Genomic DNA, 24,281 nt, shown 5'->3' with positions numbered 1-24,281 from the left:
GTGGGGGAAGGGGTGGGCCACCTGCTGCCACTCCTCCTCCAAGCCCCCACAACTCCCAGGCTTTAGTTTCCCTCTGTTTAATGTTTGTTGTTCAGTTGCTAAGTCGTGTCCGACTCTTTGCAACCCCATGGACTATAGTCCTCCAGGCTCAGCTGTCCATGGGATTTCCCAGGCCAGGAGGGGGGATGCTCTCAGGGGCCCAGTCACATGTAAGGCTTCTGGGGAGATGGCTGCGCACAGCTGCTCTCAGCCTTTTCCTGCAAGATCAAAGATGGGGTGATCACATTTAGGTGAGCAGGTTAAACATGGTGCATTTTGTAAGCCTCTAAGGCCTGTTCTTGCCCAGCTTCAAGACCGAAGAGCGAGCCCAGAGTCGTCAACAGAGATACAAACATGCGTAGTTTAATGGAGTGGCTTACATGTCTGAAGCAAGGTCCTGGAGCAACTCCCTACCCTGTACAGCAGACAGCAGGCAGGACATGGTGGCAGTCTTTGCTCGGGAGAAAGAGAGATTACTAATTATAGGGGGAATTGATGTCAGGTGGGCTCATTAGTTACCGGGAAACCACTAGAGGGACACGCCCCTCACCATCCCTTTGATAAGCTGGGGCCTGGGGCAAGTATGCAGGAAGGTCAGTCATGTACTTAAGATAAGGGTGAAGCAGGCGCTGGTTGGGCAGAGGATGTACAGAGAGCAAGAGAACAGCCATCTCAAGTGACCTGACTGTACACAGGGTTTTCTGGAAGAGCTGGCTCAAAGAGAAGATGGAAGGTTAGCCAGCGTGGGCATAAAAGCTGGAAAGCTCCTGGATTCAGACAGTTAATGCTTAGAATCTGCCTGCTGATAGTAAGACATTGGTTGGGATGGGGTTGAGGTTTGCCATGGTGTAAGATGGACATGGGCTTCCCTGGTTGCTCAGAGGTTAAAGCGTCTGCCTCCAATGTGGGAGACCCGGGTTCAGTCCCTGGGTTGGGAAGATCCCCTGGAGAAGGAAACGGTAACCCACTCCAGTATTCTTGCCTGGAGAATCCCATGGACGGAGAAGCCTGGTAGGCTACAGTCCATGGGGTCGCAAAGAGTCGGACACAACTGAGCGACTTCACTATACTATACTATGATGGACACGTAGAGTTGCAGCTGATGTAGGTTGAATCAACTTGGTAAGAAGCATAATTCTACCCTGGCTGGTGGTGGGCCCCTGAAACTCTCCACAAGCAGTTGAGTGCCCGGTTGGGAGCTGTGTTTGCATTGCATCAACTTTGGTCAGCCTCAGGATCACCTGAGCCTCTTGCACCATTAACTCTCTAGGTGCTTCTAACAAACACGAAGGTTTGAGGAGCGTTGAGTCAGTGAGCCTTCAGTGCAGGGCGAGTGGAGAGGCTGTCTAGGGGCAGGGCAGTCAGTCAGGCTCTTGCCGTCCAGGGTGCGTGCGGTAAGGCTGGGGCAGGTAAGGTTGTGGAGCAGGTAAGGTCACCCCCAGCGAGTCTCTGGAGAGAAGATGGCCTCTGGGCTGACTCAGCAACACGTGGCACCCCTGGTTTTGTCCTCCGCTGGAAACTTTTCACATGGTTTATAGTGCACCCCGTCTCAGTTCTCCTGGCTGTTCCTCCTCCGTCCCTTTCATTGATTCTCCTCCCTGACTGCACATTTGGAGTGTTTCAAAGAGTCCTGGAGCCTCTTTTTTTTTTTTTTTTTTGGTCTCACACTACTTTTTAAGTTACTTCCTGCGGTTGTTTAAATACTGCCTTTATGCAAACGGTTCCCAGAATATCTCCAGTCCAGATTTCTCCAAATATCTTGAACTTCCAAATGGCTACTGTACTCAGCATCTCTCTCTAGGTGTCCCTGGGCATCTTAAACTGAATATTTCCAAAACCAACCTCCTAATTTCACACCCTTCCCACCCCACCCTCTCCAGCATTGTTGTTCCCACAGTTCTCCCCACTCTCCCAGAAGCTCAGGGCAAAAGCCTGGGGTTTCACTTTCTCCTGCCCACACCCAGCCTATCAGTAGAGCTTACAAGCTTTGTCCTCAACATGTATTAAGGATCAGAACATCTACCACAAGTATTCTGGCCCAAGCTACCTTTATCTCTTGCCTGGTTTTCTTGTGTTCACTGCTGCACCCCCCCCACCCCTTCACCCCCCTACCCCCAGTTCAAGTAGCAGCCAAATAATCCTTTTGAAAGGTAAGTTAGACCCTCCTGTGCTCAAAGCCCTCTACTAGGTGGGTTCCTGCCTCAAAGGAAAAGTTTAAGGAAGGGAGGAAAAACAGGGCGAATCCTCAAGCACTTTGCTTTATCTGTCTGTAAAGGGGGAGAATAATTCCTAAGTGGCACGTGGGGATTAAGTGAGAGAGTGTTGGATAAACTCTTAGCAGGCAGCTACTGACACTTGCCTGATATACAGTAGCTACAAGGAGAAATGAGTACCCAGTAATCAAGTCTCGACTCTGTGCCAGGCACACCACACACATTATCTCTTTTAATTCTTCTGATTTTTTTTAATCACTACTATATATATGCACAGTGTGAAGGCTCAAATAATCGTATACGATTTGTTAAAGTGGCCGTCTCCCCATCTACACACCCCTATTGCTCTTCCTGAGATGGAGCCACTTCAGACTCAGTATTTTTATCCATGTTACTAGAAAAAATGCTTGTTCTGCTACTTTATTCTTTTTTCAGTTGTCATTATCTAGTGACTTCTGAACTCCCACCCTGGAAGATGAATCAGCTGTCTCCAACCTTGTTCCCATCACTCAGGAGCACTTTTCCATCCCCACATCCTGTCAGTGCCGCTTCTGTTAAATCCGCATGTATGCGGTGTTTTGTTGCAAGGACTAAGATTATTTTTACTTTCTGGTTTTCTCGGAGTTCTTTTGTCATTGCTTGGTTCTCATTTTCTTATCATGGAATTAAATTCTTCAACTTTATAAATTTCTAAAGCTGTTTAGATGCATTAGATATTCCTTTAATTTCATATTACTGAAGAAATCTTTCAGAGCTTTGGAAGCCCTCCCACATGGACCAACTGCCCTTTCCTGCTTGCTGCATAGCTATTGCCCTGGCATCTCCCTTGTGTCTCTTATCACATTCTCCATGTCCTTGTGGGCTTATGTCTTTCAAAATAAATTCCTCTACTATTGTTTCAGTGGTAGCTAAATTAGATGTTTGACTTCAATCTCCTATATTTTTCTGAGCTCTGTCTCTTGTTTACTTTTGCCCATAACAATGGTGTCGGTTTTATACTGATTTTATACATAAGACAGTTGAGGCTCAGAGAAGTAATCTGCCTAAAGGCCCTATCGACTTGCAGCAGAGCCCAGGTTTTAACTCAAGACTGTCAGGCTATAAACCCGACATTCTTTCTTATTTGTCCTTTTAAAAGAATGTTAATCTTGGTTGATACGGGATGTGATAGAGAATGTAGGCACTGCCATCAACTGTCTTTGTACACCATCCTCCATCTTTATTGTTATTTTTTCATGCTAAAAATGGCTTCTTGCTCAATTATCCCAAAGATAGACGTTTCCCATATACTTTTAAGAAGCTGTCTCCTCAGTTTAGGAATAAAAACAGATATTCCTTTAAATGACCATTTGAAGAGCCAGCCACTGTGGTTTATGGATGACCAGTAAATTGTGGGGAAAGTCTCCAGTTTGTGGCGATAAACCACAAAGTATGTGGTGATGCTTCTTTACCACCTGTTGGCCACTGAGGGCCAGAGAGGTCTGAGATGAATCTGAGTTCAGTAGTGGTGGATTCTTGGCTGAGGGTTCCTCCCCGGATCTTTCTTTGTACAGGGATGCTGGGGCACGTCTGGCTGCCGCTGTGAGGAGTCAGCAGACCCTGGAGGGACCAGGACCTACTCCTGATTCCTCCGTCCAGGACACTCTGAGCCTGCCCAAAACACTTGGCATCTCTAACCACCTTTACTGAGAGAAAAGTGGCTTACTAAATGGAATGGCAGCTTGCATTTCAGCCTGGATGGAGACAAGTTAAGATTTACTTGCTCAAGCCTTACCTTAGTCAGCTGTTCCTGCCTACTTCTGATCCTCCTTTGCTCAACACAAAGGTAGTTAATACCATATCTAAGTAACTGCCTTAGAGGCCACCAGGCATTGGGTGGCTAATTGCGGCTCACCTAACCCTGCCCCTTATTCAAGTTCACAGTGCCACAGGCATCTGTGTGGTGCAGATCACTTGACTCTGGCACCTATCACAGCTGGACTCACAGCTGCAGGGTGGTTTCCTCCCTGGCTGGTAGCAGAGGGGAGGGTCTGTTGAGGGGAGCCCAGCGTTGGGGACCATGACAGGTAGGAGGATGACAGCATCTAGAGAGGCCTGTGGGGGAAGAGAAGGATGCATGAGCAATGGACCACACCTTTCCTTAAACAACATTCCTTACCTTATCTCTGCAGCTCGGTGTGAGCCAGTTTCTTGGTGTGAGAAGACCGCCTGCTCGTCAGGGTCAAATGCAGGGCTCTGTTAATAGTCCACGTGTCCAGAGAGAAAGAAAACTGCTTTTGGCCAATTTAACTACTGTCACTAGACAGTAGACTGTGTTAAGAGCACCGTGTCCTCCTCTGCCTGCACCTCTCTTTCTTGGGCTTGTGGGGTTGCCTTCGAGTCCTCAGGGCACACCATCAGTTCCTCTGCTGTCCAGCCTCCAACACCTGCTTGGGGACTGTCCTGGATCCTGCTCTCTTTCCCAGCCCTGGGGTTGCTGACTCTTTCCGGTGCGCCCTCTTCACCTTGCTTCTCTGCGGAGCCCTCCTCGCAGGCAGCTGCTGATGCTCTGTGCACTTAACCCCCACATCCCCGACGAACCCAGGTTCCTGGGGAGGCGCTGTGTCACTGTGGGGATGAACAGACACACTGAGTTCAGCTGGATGACACGTTTGCTTCTGAGACCCCCAATTCCGTGAGAGCAGGGACTGTCCCAGGGTGCGTTACTGATGGGAAGCGCCAAACTGGTGAGGGGAGAAAATGGCTGAGGCTGCCAGAGTGGGAATGGTTGGCAAATGGAATCATGGCTTCCCTGTTCAGTCAGAGTGTCCGTGCTCACAGAAGGGCCTGGAGACATCACTCCTGTGGTGTGTTTGGCCCTTCAGCGCTTCCCCCAGTACCCAACACCACTGACTTCTCACAGGGGCTGGCAGAGCCTGTTCTCCCTGCATCCTGCCATCACCTTAGACCCAGAACTGAGCTCATCAGTCGCCCAAAGCAGGTTCCGGCTCCTGAGCACTCCCAGTCTTACTGGCCCAGGTTCTGGACCGTAAAGATGATACATCTTTGACTCATGTTTCACTTCTTGCCAGCTCCCACGGGTCCACCCAACTTGCCATTTGCCAAGTACAAACATCCTTAGGCAGAGGGCCTGTGAGTTGTTTTTATGGCCTTTCTGTTGCAGGTGTCCTAAAGGGCTCGGCACTTTCTAACTGACCTCTCACCTTGCACCCCAGGACTAAGACCCCCAGTGGAGCCAGTCTGCTGAAATACAAGGTCCTTCTCTTAAAAAATCTCCATCAAGTTTACATCTGAGGCCACTTGAGCTGCCCAGCGTGCATCCAGATCCCTGATGCTGTGGGTGTGATTCCCAAGCTCCTCTTATTGAACTGCCTTAGTCACGCTTACGTAAATCCCGTGGAGGGCTTTGACTCATAGTGAGCAGCTGGGTGCTCCTGTATAATCTCGCCAACCGTTTTGGCATTTGCCACCTACATCTTGTCTTTACACGCTTCCTTCCCTTTCACACTTCCCTGGTGGCTCTGTCTACAATGCGAGAGACCTGGGTTCGATCCCTGGGTTGGGAAGATTCCCTGGAGAAGGAAGTGGCAACCCACTCCAGTACTCTTGCCCTGAAAATCCCGTGGACGGAGGAGCTTGTTGCAGGCTACTGTCCATGGGGTCGCAAAGAGTCGGGCACGACTGAGCGACTTCACTTTCCCTTTCACACACTGCCCCCCTCTGCCTGGAATCACCCTTCTCTGCTGAGAAAGTTCTTTCTCAGCCCTTATGGACCAGGGAAACTGCATACCAGCCTCTATCAGCATACCTCACATTGCATCCTAATTATTCCTAATTCTGTCTTCTCCACTACACTGCATGGTCTGAGGGAATAGGATTGAGTTCTGATTCATCAATATCCCCTCCACCCCCAGTGCCCAGCACAGCAGGATTTAGGCAGTGTTGGCCATACGGATCTATCATTTATTCACAACTATTTACTCTTAAGTTTCCTTGGGCCAGTCACTCTGCTGGGCACACAGGGGTGAGCAAAGCAGACAGGCTCGCCAGCTTCCAGGCAGAGGGTTTGCAAGGCCAGTCAGCGAGGAAGCATAGATGGACAAGATACTTTGGAACCGCTGTGCTGCCGAGGGGCTGCTTTAGATGCCGGTGTGCAAGGAAGGCGTCTCTTGAGGCCTGAGGGATGAGGCTGGATCAGCCGTGCAGAGACCCGGGATGGTGATTTCAGGACAGAGGAATGGTAGGTGCAGTTTCAGGGGAGGCAGAGGGGCTCAGAGTGCTGGGGGAATGGACAGTGCCTGAGGCTGCCAAAGCAGGGAGGTCAGGGGGGCGGGCCTTGTGGGGTTGTCCCAGCCGGATCCTGCCAAGCTGCTTCCGCAGGTCACGGTATGGATGCCAAGCTGCTTCCGCAGGTCACGGTATGGACTTTGGATTTCTTCCTGGGAGCGGCTGGGGAGGCCTTGGAGGGTAGGATGGATTTCACACTTGTACTGTCTGTATGGCTAAGCAGGTGAAGGTGCTGAAACCGGCCCTCCTCTCTCCTCCCCTTTTCCTGCTGCCTCTTCTCCAACCCCCACCTCCCAGCCTCACTTCCACTCAGACCCTGAGACCTACACCCGCGTGTGCTTTGAGCCACCTGGCTGCTCCTTGCTGCAGCCTGCCTGGCGCCTGCCACTGCCCCGAGGTGCCAGGGAGGCTCCCCACCCCTCCACGAGCCCTCATTCTCACTCCCCTGAGCTGACTGCACCCTGGTTCTTACATTTCTGACTCTTTTTGGCCTTTGCCCCTGTGACTCAGAGCCCTCCCCCCTCCCCCCCTCCAACTTGCTTACCTTGCTTTGCTGTGCCTACCTCCCCCACAGGGCCAGCCTCTTGGACATACCTAGGTTCCCCCTCCCTAAACCTGACCCACTTTAAAGTCCCTCATCCTGTGAACTATCCTGGCACAAATACGTCCTGTAAAAATGGCTAATGTTTATTGGAGCTTCCCTGGTGGCTCAGTGTTTACTGAGCCCTTACTACATGCAAGGCCTGCATTTTTAATGAAGTGTTAATTACTCATTTAACTGTGACATCAACCCTGTGAGTTTGGTACTGTCATCCTCCCCACTTTACAGAAGAAGATACTGAGGTTCAGAGATCACAGAGGAAATGGCAGAGCCAGCTTTGAACCCAGGGTGTTTAACTGTTCCTGCCTGGTAGTGCCGTTCAGCGTGGTTCTTTGTGGTCTTGACATCCTTATCCACACCCTCTCCAAACCACTTTCCTGTGGTTGCTCACGTTCCTCTCTTCACTCTGAAGATATAACTCTATGGGGGAAAGGAGCAACAGATCTCCTGTTGCCCGACCTGCTCTATCCACCCTCGGATCTGGGAGCCCTGCCTCTCTTCTCTGCAGCACTTATGCCCATTGGGCACACATGTGGGCTCTGCTGAATGAGCAGACAAACAATAGCACCTGCCTCCAGTTTACAGATGCAAGTTACGTCTAAGGATTACAACTGCTCCTTTAAGTCTCTGTCTGACACCCAGGGAGAGGGTGGGAAGTGAGAAAAATGAGACGAGGCTGCAGGAAGATAGTTTAGCTTAAAGACCTTGCTGAGTGGCAGAGTTGTCTGGAGATGGAACCAATTGCCACCTCTCTCATTAGAAGGGAGGCTCAGCATCATAGAAATGGCTAGACAGTGTATTTTTTGAGACATTCTTCCATGCTGAGAAGATGGGATTCTGCGCCTTAAATGGTCCTGGGTGGAGTAGGAAGGACTAAAATGAGAGACTGTGCTCTCCCCGCAACAGTGTGCCTGAAACCTTCCTAGACGGGGCCCACTGGCCCCCATGAGAAGCGAAAGTGGCAGCTGAGGCCTCTCAGCCTGGATCATACCTGCCCTAGGAGAGCACCGCAGGAGTGGGACAGATGCAGGTAGAAGACCGCAAATGCCTGCTGTGGCCCAGGGCTGCAGGGCATGCCTGATGGAGTCCTCGCTGTGTGCCTTCTCGAGCCTTCCCCAGGGTGGCTGCAGCTTCTGGAGCTGGGACTGTGATGATGGTGGTAGTGGCAATCGCTGCCTTGCTGCCACAGGTGACCCTGGAGAGCCCCAGTGGCTTTTCATGACAGAAACAAGTGGGATCACCTGCTAAAGATTCATGGAGTACGTGTGCTGGGACGTGGCAGAAACCCACTGTGGGCCACTCAGATTCCTATGAGAGTGCGGTTACCATGGTGGAATGAGAGGGCTCAGTGGTCTTGGTATGTAACATGAAATACTCTAATTTTTCCTTTGTGCTGTGTTTGAATCTTCAGTCGGAGGGGACGAAGGAGAGAAAAGGACTCATGGCTTCAGAGGCCAGTCATGTGCTAGAAGCTGCCCTGGAGCAGATGGACGGAATCATTGCAGGTATGCTCAGGGGTCCTGGGGACCTCCGCACTGAGAAACCATTTTCCTCTCACTGGACTTCTCCTTTGGGTGCAGAGACAAGGCCCCTGTTGGATTTCTCTTATTTTACTGTGTGTGCACTCTTTTTCAACAGTGCAAACTCAGACTCTGATAGCTGGTCAGGGTCTAGGTCTCTGCTGAGACTGCGGCTGCACCATGTATTAGCACGTGAATAACTGTCCCACCTTGGATCCTGGCTGCAACAGGTGCAGTGGCACTGATTTTATCATGAAGTTTTCAGAGTACAGCATGGTTTCAGTCAAGCTGAAACTTGCAATATTGCGGACTTTGCCCTCTAACACCAGTGTCATTTCCCTTCCCTGGCTGGTCTCCAGTATGTCTGTCAGGTAGTGATTTTGTATTGATTCACTTAATCACCTGAAGAATGTTCTTTATGCCATATTATTGCAACTGTTTGGCTTCATGTTTGTATGAACCAGTTAGGAACATTCTTTTGAAAAGATCCAGCAAAGCTGTTTAATTGGAAAGTCGCCGTGGGCTGTCTGGGCTGATTAACTCCTTGATGGGGGACAACTGAAGCCTGTACTGATTGAAACAAGCTTGTCATTGGAGATTTTTCTCTGCAGGCCGCAGGCCTTACCTGATACAAGTCAGTGACCTTATTTGCCGACTGGGCATTTCTTTGGGACTTTACTACTCGTTGTGTGGAGCTATGGCTGCAGGAGGCATGTTTGGGTTGAGTGTGACTAGAACCCAGGGCGTGCACAGGGCACCTGACTTTGCCCGGTGTCTGTCCTTCCATCCTGCAGAGAGACACCCAAGGCACTGAGGTTCTGGGTGTTTGCGCCTGGGGCAGAGGAGGTAGGTGTTTCGTGTCTTGAAACTTCTGTGTGTTGTGGTGCACAGATGACATGTTCCAGCTGTCATCTGTCAGGCTCTTCATTTTTCAGTGAACAGAAAGGGTCCTCAGGAGGTCGACCAACATCCAGGTTTTCAGAGAATCCGAGATTGGGATGTTTTGCCCCAGGTGAGGGTCCCAGAAGCCCTACTGAGAGGAGATGATCAACAGTGTGGGTTTCCTGGCAGTCTTTTCAGAGAGTCTCCCCTAGAAGTTTCCAGGCATTGAGATCAGAGTCAGGCTCTGAGACTAGCTCAGGTGGTCAGCACTGCCGAGCCCCCAGCCCAGGGGCAAGAAGGAGACTGTGAGAGTCCCTGGAGCAGGCGGAGCTCTTAGACAGCTGGGACAGGTGAGTGGGATACCTCCTTAAAGAGGCAGCCAGTGTGGGGTCACTTCCTCCTGCTGCCTCTGAAGTTCCCCACGCAGACACCCCTGAAATGACAAAGTGCCTGGCATGGTTCCTCTGTCTGTGAGCGAGGACTATGGGTCTGAATACTTGGGGCCTTGGCTTGGCTGGGGACCTGCGGTGGGTGTGGTTCCTGGAGCAGAACCAGGGACTCCCATCCTGTTCCTTTCCAGCATTGCGTGCTCCCCCATCTCCTGTTTCCTTAGGCCTCCACCCTGGCAGACTCCTTTTGGAAGGGCCCTGGGTGTCTCTGGAACAGATACAAGAGTTGTGCTGAGAGGTGGTCTAAAACATTCCAAGGAGTTCTTTGGTTGGAGGAACACCTGTAGCCAGACTGCTTGTTTCAAATCCTAGCTCTGCATCAAGTTACCTGCATGATATGTGCTTCAGCTTCCTCATATTTAAAATGGGTATAATAATATAACCCACCTAAGAAGATTGCTGTGCTTATACATGTAGGGGCTTAACACAGAGCCTGCCATATACTACGCACTATAAAGTGTCAGCTCTTGATAAATTGAGTTCTCGTTTATTCAGGTCCTTGTTTCACCCATTTGTGTGCTGTGGTTTTCATTGTCTAGCTAAGGCTTGTTCATGCCTCTTAGGCTTGCCTGGGGTCTACAAGATTAATGCAGAGTCTCTGAGTGGGCTCTGCTCTGCTCTTGCCCCCTTGTAGACTTTCTTCCACAGAGCAGCAGAGGAATCAGATCACACCACTCTCCCGACAACTCCTCAATGCCTTCGCATTTCAGGATAAACATCTAAAGTCCCCATTATAGGCAGCAATGCTGTATGCGTGCGATTTGGCCTGTGGCTGCCTGTGTGGCTGCACCTCCCATACCTTCCATCTGGCGTCTCTTGCTTTAGCAAAGGCTGTCTCAGGGCCTGTGTACTTGCTGTCCCTCTGCTGGAATGTTCTCCAAGTACACTGAGGTCAGATCTCTGCTGAAATGTCACCATGCAGAGGCCTTCCCTGACGCTCTCTCATGTAGCATCCCTACATCCCCTCCTCCCATCCTCGCATCCCGTTTTTATTTCTTTATAGCACTTACTACCATTTGACCCATTAGGTTCATATTCATCTGTTTATTATCTGCCTCCTGCACCAGGATGTAAGCTCTGTGACAGCAGAGGCTTTGCTGCTGCATCTCAGTGCAGCACAGAATACTTGTTTAATAGATGTTTGGGTCCCATGTGTATTTTATTTACTTCTGTGAATAAGCTCCCCTTTTCATTTATTAGATGGCAGTTACTGGTTTCTGTACCTATCCCCTGTCTGTCTGCATGCTGAACTTCATTGATTATTTTCTCTCTTGTATCTTTGGCTCATTCTTGTGGAATAATAAATCACTAATTTTTTCTTTTTTTAAGACTCTGTGGTTAGCATGTCCTGTGAGCCATCTCTTAAGCAGTAATTGGCTCACCCAGACATTTGACAGGAGCTATTTGGCAGATAATTCAACACTGAGGTTATTAGCGAGTGTCTGGAGGGCATATGTTCTGTGCCATTTGCGATGAAAAGAATAATAATTATTGAATGCTATTGTGTGGGATACTTTTCCTCAAGATTATTAAAGCCACCCTCATTTTCAAGCTGACTGGGCCAAAGAGCTTAGGGATTTTTGTGGTTATTAATGTAAACTGCAGTTAGACTGTTGGAGTTAGAATCCCAGCTCAGCCACTTATTACTGGCTGTGGAGTCTTTGGGCAAATTGCTTGATCCCCTTGAGCCTCAGTTTCCTCATAGTATATAGACAGTGGTAATAACAGTGCCATCTCATGTTATTGGGGAGATTAAATTAAGGTAAAGAAGGCACTTAGAATAGCGCCTGTTACCTAGTAAGTGCTCACCGGCTCTAAATTACCTTGGTTTTGTTGATACTACTATTGACATTATTTTTGCCACTTGAGCTATAGTACTGGTAAATGACAGAACTAAGATTCGAGTCCCGGCTAGCTGAGATCCAGATGTCTTCCTGGCTCGTTTCACTCCTGGGCTCATCTCATGGTGATGTGCAGCACAGCCCCTGGGGTTGTGCAGGGCTGTCTAGGGAGTTCACTGGGAGGAGGGTCCAGTCCTGTCCTTGTCCCCAGTATGTGGGTCACAGTGGCTTTGCTCTCTTCCCTTCTACATTCAGCTTCCAAGTAAGAGCTCGTTTGCTTGAGCATAGAGCAGCTAGAAGGAAGTTGAAGACTGTGGCACCAACATCATGAATCAGATTCTGTAGAGATTACATCTTTGTGTGAACATTTATATTGTCCTTTCTTTGTTTCTATTCTGTCACTAATTTGAAGTTGAAGGGTGTCAAGTACTACTTCCAGCTGGTAAAGGACTCAAACCACTACATGCTCTCACTTTATGAAAACACAGTTATGCTTATCTTAGTGAAGAAGTTTTTATGGGCTTCCTACATGCCCTAAATAGCAAGCATTTATGTAGAAACAAATGGATTCCTACTCAAATGGACACAGTTTCCTTCAGTAATGGTTATTAATGATTATAACACTGTATAACCAGAACTTTCCCTTATTAATTACTCTACAGTATGACAGGCTACTCTTCACTTTCCAAAACTCTTTCCAAAAGAGTTTCCAGAAGAGTATACTTAGGGCATGTGATATCAATGTGTATATAATTAAGCCTTTAATGCAAAAAAAAGTGCCCTCTCCTTCTGGTCAATGTAAACAGTACAGACGGTGCAAGAGATGATCATTCACAGAAGCAACCAGGCCAGGAAAACTCAGAGGACATCCTGATACACAAGTGCCAAATACGCCCCTGCCGAGGCAAGCATGGTGACCCTCATCATCGGCAGGCATTCATCTGCTCTGGAGACATGAGATAAATGCCTTCTAAGCAGAAGTAGGAAATGAAGCAGAAACACGAAGTGAAACTCCTTGTAAAGCTGAATTCTTGAAATCTGAATGGGTGTATCCCGAGTGTGATTGTATTTAAATAGGACCCAAGAATTTCATACCAGAAAGTTAGGACAAGGTGACTTAGAAAACCCAGAACCTTTGTCCAAATGAGCTGTTTCTAATACAAAAGACCAGTATTATAACTTCCAGTAAGATGTTAACCTTTGATCTGATCTTCCTCTTGATTAGTCCCTGTGATTCAGCCTACAAATAATACCATAATTGAATTACACTGTTGATGATTGAAATTGAACACTATGCTGCTTAATTGCATCCCTGTGGATGACCCTGAGCAACGACCGCATACACTAATTTTGTGTAGGGCTTCATCTGTGGGCAAATGGGGTCAGCGGCTGCTCCAGGAGGCTGTGTGTGTGTGTTGTGTGTGTGTATGACCAGAGAACCCCTTGTCAGGACACAGAGGGCCACTTATTTCTCTTCACTGTGCTGGAGGTTACTCATGGGGTTATCTACAAGCTATACCCACTGCTGGAGAACAGTTAAAAGGAATCTGTTTAATGACAGTTGAACAAAGAGGTTGCTCTGTCTGGGCCTTTTTTCCAACTCTTTTTTTCTTTTTTAAAGATTTTTTTTTGATGTGGACCTTTTTATTTTTTTAAAGTATTATTGAATTTGTTACAATATTGCTTCTGTTTTGGGTTTTGGGTTTTTGGCTTCGAGGCATGTGAAGTCTCAGCTCCCCAGGACTGGAAACTGTGTACCCCTTGCATTGAAAGAAGTCTTAACCACTGGACCAGCGAAATCCCCCTGCCAACCCTGACTAGTGTCCATTTTTTGTTTTTGTTTTTTTGTTTGTTTGCTTTCAAGATTGTGTGAGGGCAGAGAAAGTTCTGATCAAGACTGGAATTATTCCTGTGGGCCCATGAATGATTTCAGCTGTGGCATTCAAGGCTGATGATGCATCCACACTCTGAACAGTTAGTTGGCCTTATCTCCAGCCTCTCCAAGGCCAGTCAGTGTGGAGTGGTCATCAGTCACAAAGCCACCTGTTTCCAAGTCAGGACTCAGGTTGAGAGTCCTCTACTTTGACACTGACCCAAGGAGAGCTGGCGGAATTTTGGAGGTGTCTAGTGGGCTGAGATGTTAAAGGCTGCCTTTGTGTAAAGAGGTTGAGATGGCCCACAGTGGGGCTCGGAGCCCTGTTGAACAGCTGCATTCTGATTTTTACCCTTGCTGGCAGAGTCCATATCTCCAACCTCATTTTCTGTTCTCTGAAAGTGTGTAGGTAAATTAGGAATTATCATTTGTTCATTAAATATTTGCTTATAGTTAAAATTATAGGAACTGACCTGCAAAACCATCTGGACCTTGTATTTTCTCATGTCTTTTCTTAATGGCTAGGGGTAGTCAGGGTTTAATTTTTCCTCTATTGAGTTCTGGCATGCTGTATTTTTCTAGATATTTGTGTATTTTACCAGTATTTTCCATTTTGTTAGCATATGGTTGCTTATTATGTTTTATCTTTTTAAGGTCTGCTACACTTGTTATATATGTTTTTATTCGTAGTATTGCTTGTTTGTTTGCCTTTTCTTTATTTTTTGATCAGTCTTGACAAAGACTATTTTTTAATGACTGTTTTCGAAGAATTATTTTTGCTGATTAGTCCCCATAGTAGGTGTGTATATTATTTACTCTATAATTAGATAAATGTGTGTATGTATTAGCTCAGGTTCTTCAGAGAAACAGAACCAATAGGGTGTGTGTGTGTTTGTGTGTATGTATGTGGAGAGAGACAGAGAGAAAGAGACATTTATTTTAAGGAATTGGCTCATATGAATGTGGAAGTTGGCAAGTTCAAAATCTGCAGGGTAAGCCAGCAGCCTGGAGGGCCAAGGAAGAGCCAGTTTTGCAGTTCAAATCCAAAGACCATCTGCTGGCAAATCTCCACTTCTTTCAGAGAAGTCAGTTTTGTTTTTTTTTTTCCTATTAAGATCTTCCACTGATTGGGTAAGGCCCACCCATGTTATGGAGGATAGTCTGCTTTGTCAAAGTCTACTGATTTAAATATTAATTTTATTGAAAAACATATCTTCACAGAAACATCTAGAATAATATTTGACTAAATATCTGAGTATTGTGACCTAGCCAAATAGACACAAACAACTAACCATCCATATATATATATATATATATATACATATATATATATATATATACATATATATATATACACACACACATTATGTATTTATGCTTTATATATCTGCCTCTTGAGAAACCTATATGCAGGTCAGGAAGCAACAGTTAGAACTAGGCATGGAACAACAGACTGGTTCCAAATAGGAAAAGGAGTACGTCAAGGCTGTATATTGTCACCCTGCTCGTTTAACTTCTGTGCAGAGTACATCATGAGAAATGCTGGACTGGAAGAAGCACAAGCTGGAATCGAGATTGGGAGAAATATCAATAAGATATGCAGATGACACCACCCTTATGGCAGAAAGTGAAGAACTAAAAAGCTTCTTGATGAAAGAGGAGAGTGAAAAAGTTGGCCTAAAGCTCAACATTCAGAAAACGAAGATCATGGCATCTGATCCCATCACTTCATGGGAAATAGATGGGGAAACAGTGAAACAGTGTCAGACTTTATATTTTTGGGCTCCAAAATCACTGCAGATGGTGACTGCAGCCATGAAATTAAAAGACACTTACTCCTTGGAAGGAAAGTTATGACCAACCTAGATAGCATATTGAAAAGCAGAGACATTACTTTGCCAACAAAGGTCCGTCTAGTCAAGGCTATGGTTTTCCCAGTAGTCATGTATGGATGTGAGAGCTGGACTGTGAAGAAAGCTGAGTACTGATGAATTGATGTTTTTGAACTGTGGTGAAGACTTTTGAGAGTCCCTTGGACTGCAAGGAGATCCAGCCAATCCATTGTGAAGGAGATCAGTCCTGCATGTTCATTGGAAGGACTGATGCTAAAGCTGAAACTCCAGTACTTTGGCCACCTCATGTGAAGAGTTGACCGATTGGAAAAGACTCTGATGATGGAAGGGATTGGGGGCAGGAGGAGAAGGGGACAACAGAGGATGAGATGGCTGGATGGCATCACTGATTCGATGGACATGAGTTTGAGTGAACTCCGGGAGTTGGTGATGGACAGGGAGGCCTGGCGTGCTGCAATTCATGGGGTTACAAAGAGCCTGACACGACTGAGTGACTGAACTGAACTGATGTACATATTTAACTTCTTTGGTTATATATTCTTTATCATTTTCTGTTCTATTTACTTGAATCTATCTGTTCAGCTTAACAAATCAATAATATATAATATTATGTATTTAAAATTGACTGCTAACTTAATTGTAGTGGTTAAAGAGGTTTCCGATCCTTTTTGGAATTTATTGATTCTTGCTTTGTCACTTTGACTAGAACATTGTCTGTTTCTGTTTTGTAAATAAGTTTATTTGTATCATTATTTTAGATTCCACATTTAAGTGCTATCATATGGTTTTTGTCTTTCTCCTTCTGACTTACTTCACTTAGTATGATAATCTTTAAGTTCATCCATGTTGCGGTAAATGGCATTATTTCATTCTTTTCTGTGACTGAGTGATATTCTATTCTGTGTGTGTGTGTGTGTGTGTGTGTAGAAAATCTTTATCCATTGTTTCATCTGATGATGGACACCTAGGTTCCTTCCATGTCTTAGCTATTGCAGATAGTGCTGCTGTGAACATTGGGGTGCCTGTATCTTTTCAAGTTACACTTTTCATCCTTTCCAGATATATGCCCAGTAGTGGGATTGCTGGATCATGTGGTAACTCTAATTTTAGTTTCTCCATTCTGTTCTCCATAAGGGCCCCACCAATTTACATTCCTACCAACAGCATAGCAGAATTCTTTTTTCTCCACACCCTCTCCAGAATTTGTATTTGTTGACTTTTGGATGATGGCCATTCTGACAGTTGTGAGATGATATCTCAAGTAGTTTTGATTTGCATTTCTCTAATAATTAGTGATGATATTGAGCATCTTTTCATATGCCTGTTGGCCATCTGTGTGTCTTATGGATAAAAGGCTAGGTCCTTTGCCCTTTTTGAAATGGGTTGTTGCTTTTTTGTTGTTGAGTTGCGTAAGCTGTTTGTATATTTTGAAAATTAATCCATTTCAGCAGTATCATATGCAAATATATTCTCCTGTTCCTTAGGTTGTCTTTTTGTTGATGGTTTCCTCTGTTTTGTGAAAGCTTATGTTGACTAGGTCTCATTTGTTTATCAACTTTTTATTTTTTGATTTCTGCACTTATCTTCCTTCACTTCTCCTACCCTTCTTTTAATGTTTGAAAACATAGAATTGTTTATGTGTGTTCATATTCCAGCATCAAGGCCAAGTTCAGTGGGTGATTTTTTTCTAGTGACAGGCTGAGGGTATTGCCCTTTGTTTCCTGGCCTTATGCAGAGGTCTCCCATTTGACCTCTTCCTTTGCTCTGGCCTTGAACTTTGTCTCCTGTCCTCAAGCGGCCCATTCAAGCCCAGGTGTGCCAGGAACATGAGCTCAAATGCTCTTTTTCTCCTGAGCTCTGAAATTTCCTTCAGTTCAGTTGCTTTAAAAAGTATATGTTTTTTTTAAAATAAACTTTTTTAAAAGTATATGTTTTTTTTAAATATGTGTTTTTTAATTTTAGGGTGTCCTTTGGGATTTTTCTGAGTACACCTAGTCTGTCATGATGTGCCCTATTGCAGCTGTAATACCGTCACCATCCTTGGTTCACAACCCCTTCCTTCATCTTCAAAGCCAGCAGTGGCAGGGCGAGTCCTCATGTCATATCTCTCTGACCCATTCTTCTGCCTCCCTTTTCTAAGAGCTCATGTGATTAAAAATCCAGGATAATATCTCCATCTCATGATTCTTAATCATGTCCGTAGAGTCCCTTCTGCTATATTAGGTAACAAACACACCCGTACTTTCCAGGGGTGGGATGTGGACATCTTTGGGAGGGTCATTATTCTACCACAAAGGTAATAACTGACATCCCTTACAATGTTGTAAATCAACTATACTTAAATAAAAAATTTAAAAAGAATGGCATCCATTTATTCCCCTGCTTATTTGGTTCTGCGGATCAAGATTACCGGGAGAAATATCAGTAACCTCAGATATGCAGATGACACCACCCTTATGGCAGAAAGTGAAGAGGAACTAAGAAGCCTCTCGATAAAAGTGAAAGGGGAGAGTGTAAAAGTTGCCTTAAAGCTCAACATTTAGAAAACGAAGATCATGGCATCTGGTCCCATCACTTCATGGGAAATAGATGGGGAAACAGTGGAAACAGCGTCAGACTTTATTCTTTTGGGCGCCAAAATAAAATCACTGCAGATGGTGACTGCAGCCATGAAATTAAAAGATGCTTACTCCTTGGAAGGAAAGTTATGACCAACCTAGATAGCGTATTGAAAAGCAGAGACATTACTTTGCCAACAAAGGTCCGTCTAGTCAAGGCTATGGTTTTTCCAGTGGTCATGTATGGACGTGAGAGTTGGACTGTGAAGAAAGCTGAGCGCCGAAGAATTGATGCTTTTGAACTGTGGTGTTGGAGAAGACTCCTGAGAGTCCCTTGGACTGCAAGGAGATCCAACCAGTCCATTCTAAAGGAGATCAGCCCTGGGTGTTCTTTGGAAGGAATGATGCTAAAGCTGAAGCTCCAGTACTTTGGCCACCTCATGCGAAGAGTTGACTCTGATGCTGGGAGGGATAGGGGGCAGGAGGAGAAGTGGACGATAGAGGATGAGATGGCTGGATGGCATCACCGACTTGATGAACGTGAGTTTGAGTGAACTCTGGGAGTTGGTGATGGACAGGGAGGCCTGGCGTGCTGCAATTCATGGGGTCGCAAAGAGTCAGACACAGCTGAGCAACTGAACTGAACTGAGGGAACAGACAAAGGAGTCAGATAGAAAGAGATCAAAGTATCAGCTTTATCATTAGTTTAACTGACTAGGAACCTTAACTGGACCTGAAGCCACACTCAGGATCTTGAATCCACTCATCCTACACACTTCCTTGAATTGAATGTAATCCCAAACTTCTAGACTTCCATCTTGCTAGGGGTGGAGCTGGTCTCAGAAAGCTTCCTTGGAAGATAATGCCTGCATATGGGGACAGGCATCTCTAGGGAGAATTCCATCTTTCAGTTCTGTCATCAGGTGTATTCCTCTGTTGAGGAAGAGCTGTGTGAGGGGAGATAGGTGGAAACCATTCTCTCCTCCCACAGAAATATGGAGATTGGGATAGTACCCATAATAGCAATTCTTGATTTTTGCTAAGAATTCCTGTATGGCCTAGTCTATGGTCATTTTTGAAAAAGGCTTTATGTGTGCTTGAACACCATGTACTGTCTCTAGTGTTTAGCACATCGTTCTTTATATGTCTTTGGCTGTATCACCACTGAAGTTTTTATTTTGGGGCCTGCTTGATCTGTCATTTCCCAAGGGAGAGGGTCTTTTTTATACACTGTGCAATTTGGTTTGTAAATTTATATTTAAGATTTGATATGTAGGGCTTCCCTGGTGGCTCAGACAGTAAAAAATCTGCCTGCTATGTGGGAGATGCAAGGGAGAGGGTCGTATTTATACACTGTGAGAATTACTCTGTACATTTCTGTTTAGGAGTTGATATGTAAGTTCATCAGTGAGAAAGGTTGTAATTTGCCTTTGTAGTACTCAGAACTGCTAAATAATTGTTCAGTTACAGGGGTCACCATTCACAGTCTGGTCTATAAGTTGTACTGGCAGCTATCCTTATTGAAGCAGTTTGGAACAATCCCTCTTTTTCTATACTGAACACAAGAGTTAAATGAGAATCATTCACTTCATGAACATTGACTAGAGCTAACTTGTAAAAGTATGTGGCCTGGTATGTTTGCTGTGGAAAAATATCAAATTATGATTCAACTTTTTATAGGTTTGTTCAAATGGTTTTTTAAATCTTTTTATCTAGTGATTATATGTATATGTGATTAGTCTTAATTTTTTTTTTGATCAAAAGTACATACATCAATGCACTCTCCTCTTTCACCACCATCAAGAGGCTCTTCAGTTCCTCTTCATTTTCTGTCATTATAGTTTGATCATCTGCATATTCGAGGTTGTTGATATTTCTCCTGGCAATCTTGATTCCAACTGGTGATTTATCCAGCTCAGCATTTCACATGATGTGTGTATATAAGTTAAATAAGCAGGGTGACAGTATAAAGCCTTAGCATACTCTTTCCCAAGTTTGAACCAGTCTGTTGTTCCATATCCAGTTCTAACAGTTGCTTCCTGACTCACATACAGGTTTCTCAGGAGACATGAAGGTGGTCTGGTACTCCCATCTCATTAAGAATTTTCATGATTTGAGAGAATAGCATTGAAACATATACATTACCATATGTAAAACATTACCATATGTAGAACAGTGGGAGTTTATTGTAAGATGCAGGGAACCCAAAGCTGGGGCTTTGTGATAACCTAGAGGGGTGGGATGGGGAGGGAGGTGGGAAGTAGGTTCGAGAGGAAGGGGATATGTGTATACCTGTGGCCAATTCATGTTGATGACACAAATGACACGAATGTGATGGTATGACAAAAACCATCATAATATTGTTAAGGCAGTTCGTTCAGTCACTTAGTTGTGTCCAACTCTTTGCAACCCCACGGACTGCAGCATGCTGGGCTTTCCTGTCCATCACCAACTCCTGGAGCCTACTCAAAATCATGTCTGTTGCATTGGTGATGCCATCCAACCATCTCATCCTCTGTCGTCCACTTCTCCTCCTGCCTTCAATCTTTCCCAGCATCAGGGTCTTTTCCAATGAGTCAGTTCTTTGCATCAGGTGGCCAAAGTGTTGGAGTTTCAGCTTCAGCATCAGTCCTTCCAATGAGTATTCAGGACTGATTTCCTTTAGGATTGACTGGTTGGATCTCCTTGCAGTCCAAGGAACTCTCAAGAGTCTTCTCCAACACCAAGTTCAAAAGCATCAATTCTTTGGCACTCAGCCTTCTTTATAGTTCAACTCTCACATCCACACATGACCACTGGAAAAACCATAGCTTTGACTAGATAGACCTTCGTTGGTAAAGTAATGTCTTTGCTTTTGAATATGCTGTCTAGGTGAGTCATATCTTTTCTTGCAAGGAGCAGGTGTCTTTTAATTTCATGGCTGCAGTCACCATCTGCAATGATTTTGGAGCCCAGAAAAAATAAAGTCTGTCACTGTTTGCATTGTCATGTCATGTCACTGCATTTGTCTGCCCATCACTTTGCCATAAAGTGATGGGACCGGATGCCATGGTCCTAGTCTTCTGAATGTTGAGTTTTAAGCCAACTTTTTCACTGTCCTCTTTCACTTTCATCAACAGGACCCTTAGGTCTTCTTTGCTTTCTGCCATAAGGGTGGTGTCATTTGCATATCTGAGGTTATTGATATGTCTCCCATCAATCTTGATTCCAGCTTGTGCTTTATCAAGACGCATTTCACATGAAGTGCTCTGCATAGAAGTTAAATAAATGGAGTGGCAATATACAGCCTTGACGTACTCCTTTCCTGATTTGGAACCAGTCTGTTGTTCCATGTCTGGTTCTAACTGTTGCTTCTTGACCTGAATACAGGTTTCTCAGGAGGCAGGTCAGGTGGTCTGGTATTCCCATCTCTTGAAGAATTTTCCACAGTTTGTTGTGATCCACACAGTCAAAGGCCTTGGTGTAGTCAATAAAGGAAAAGTAGATGTTTTTTTTGGAGTTCTCTTGCTTTTTCAATAATCCAGTGGATGTTGGCAATTTGATCTCTTGTTCCTCTGCCTTTTCTAAAACCAGCTTGAACATTTGGAAGTTCACGGTTCACATACTGTTGAAGCCTGGCTTGGAGAATTTTGAACATTACTTTGCTAGTGTGTGAGATGAGTGCAATTGTGCAGTAGTTTGAACATTCTTTGGCATTGCCTTTCTTTGAGATTAGAATGAAAACTGACCTTTACCAATCCTATGGCCACTGCTGAGTTTTCCAGATTTGCTGGCATATTGAGTACAGCACTTTCACAGCATCATCTTTTAGGATTTTAAATATTTGAGCAGGAATTCTCTCACCTTCACTAGCTTTGTTCATATTAATATTTCCTAAGGCCCACTTTACACTTCAGGATGTCCAGCTCTAGGTGAGTGACCACACCATTATGGTAATCAGGGTCATTAAGACCCTTTTTCTTTCCCTTATGTTCTTTCTTCAGGTTTTTCTAAAGCTTTCTCAGACAACCACTTTGCCATCTTGAATTTCTTCTTCTTTGGGCTGGTTTTGGTTACTGCCTCCTGTACAATGTTATAAACCTCCATCCATAGTTCTTCAGGCCCTCTGTCTACCAGATTTAACCCCTTGAATCTATTTGTTACTTCCACTGTATAATGATAATGAATTTGATTTAGGTCATACCTGAATGGCCTAGTGGATTTCCCTATTGTGTTCAATTTAAACCTGAATTTTTCAATAAGGAGTTCATGGTTTGAGCCAATCAGTTCCAAGTCTTGTTTTTGCTGACCATATCGGCAAAAGATGAGCTTCTCCATCTTTGGTTGCAAATAATATAATCAATCTGATTTTGGTATTGATGTGATCATGGTATCTGGTCCTGTCACTTCATTGCAAGCAGATGGGGAAACAGTGGAAATAGCGACATACTTTATTTTCTTGGGCTCCAAAATCACTGCAGATGGTGACTACAGCCATGAAATTAAAAGACACTTGCTCCTTGGAAGGAAAGCTATGACTCACCTAGACAGCATATGAAAAAACAAAGATAGTACTTTGCCAACAAAGTTTCATCTAGTCAAAGCTATGGTTTTTCCAATAGTCCTATATGGATGTGAGGGTTGGACCATAAAGAAAGCTGAGTGTTGAAGAACTGATGGTTTTGAACTGTGGTGTTGGAGAAGACTCTTGAGAGTCCCTTGGACTGCAGGAGATCCAATTCGTCAATCCTACAGGATATCAGTCCTGAATACTCATTGTAAGGATTGATGATGAAGCTGAAGCTCCAATACTTTGGCCACCTGATGTGAAGAACTGACTCACTGGAAAAGACCCTAATGCTGGGAAAGATTTGAAGGTAGAAGGAGAAGGGAATGACAGAGGATGAGATGATTGGATGGCATCACCAACTAGATGGACAAGAGTTTGAGCAAGCTCCACGAGCTGGTGATAGGGAAGCCTGGCATGCTGCAGTCTAGGTGGTCACAAAAAGTTGGACATGACTGAGTGATTGAACTGATTTGGTGATATCCACGTGTAGAGTCATCTCTTGTATTGTTAGAAGAGGGTGTTTGCTATGACCAGTGTATTCTGTTGACAAAACTGTTAGCTTTTGCCCTGCTTTATTTTGTATTCCAAGGCCAAACTTACCTTTTATTCCAGGTATCTCTTGACTTCCCACTTTTGCATTCCAATCTCCTATGATGAAATGGTCATCCTTTTTTTTTTTGGTATTACTTCTAGAAGGTCTTGTAGGTCTTCATAGAACCAGTCAGTTTCAGCTTCTTGGGCATCAGTGGTTGGGCATAGACTTGGATTACTGTGATGTTGTATGGTGTGCCTTGAAAATGAACCAAGATCATTCTGTTGTTTTTGAAGTTGCATCCAAGTACTGAATTTCAGACTCTTTTTTTGACTATGAGAGCTATTCCATTTCTTCTAAGGGATTCTTGTCCACGGTAGTGGATATAATGGTCATCTCAATTAAATTCACCCATTCCTGTCTATTTTAATTCACTGATTCCTAAGATGTTGATGTTCAATCTTGCCATCTCCTGTTTGACCACATCCAATTTACCTTGATTCATGGACCTGACTTTTCAGGTTCCAAACAACAGACTGGTTCCAAATAGGAAAAGGAGTACGTCAAGGCTATATATTGTCACTCTGCTTATTTAACTTATATGCAGAGTACATCATGAGAAATGCTGGGCTGGAAGAAGCACAAGCTGGAATCAAGATTGCTGGGAGAAATATCAATAACCTCAGATATGCAGATGACACCACCCTTATAGCAGAAAGTGAAGAGGAACTAAAAAGCCTCTTGATGAAAGTGAAAGAGGAGAGTGAAAAAGTTGGCTTAAAGCTCAACATTCAGAAAACTAAGATCATGGCATCTGGTCCCATCAGCTCCTGGCAAATAGATAGGGAAACAATGGAAACAGTGTCAGACTTTATTTTTTGGGGCTCCAAAATCACTGCAGATGGTGACTGCAGCCATGAAATTAAAAGACGCTTACTCCTTGGAAGGAAAGTTATGACCAACCTAGATAGCATATTCAAAAGCAGAGACGTTACTTTGCCAACAAAGGTCCATCTAGTCAAGGCTATGGTTTTTCCAGTGGTCATGTATGGACGTGAGAGTTGGACTGTGAAGAAAGCTGAGT

At 44.9% G+C, this 24,281-nt stretch overlaps 1 protein-coding gene across 6 annotated transcripts in view; it reads left to right on the top strand.

The window, feature by feature from the left end:
• Nucleotides 1–24,281, top strand: part of PPFIBP2 (PPFIA binding protein 2) — a 163,692-nt gene that overhangs the window by 25,802 nt on the left and 113,609 nt on the right. For 3 of the 6 annotated variants that reach the window (XM_060399948.1, XM_060399950.1, XM_060399949.1), the window contains exons 1-2: nt 5,718–6,492; nt 8,552–8,645. In XM_060399948.1, coding sequence (XP_060255931.1) covers nt 6,490–6,492; nt 8,552–8,645 — 97 coding nt within the window. In that variant the 5' untranslated portion in view covers nt 5,718–6,489. Of the gene's footprint in view, nt 1–5,717; nt 6,493–6,617; nt 6,720–8,551; nt 8,646–24,281 lie in introns of those variants that run through there. The other 3 variants (XM_042233094.2, XM_042233095.2, XM_042233096.1) reach the window with 2 other exon arrangements.

The sequence above is a fragment of the Ovis aries genome, chromosome 15 (genome assembly GCF_016772045.2).
Source record: "Ovis aries strain OAR_USU_Benz2616 breed Rambouillet chromosome 15, ARS-UI_Ramb_v3.0, whole genome shotgun sequence".
Classification (NCBI taxonomy): Eukaryota; Metazoa; Chordata; class Mammalia; order Artiodactyla; family Bovidae; genus Ovis; species Ovis aries.
The sequence above is the reverse complement of the archived record's forward strand: the minus strand, read 5'-3'. Positions and strand labels throughout refer to the sequence as shown.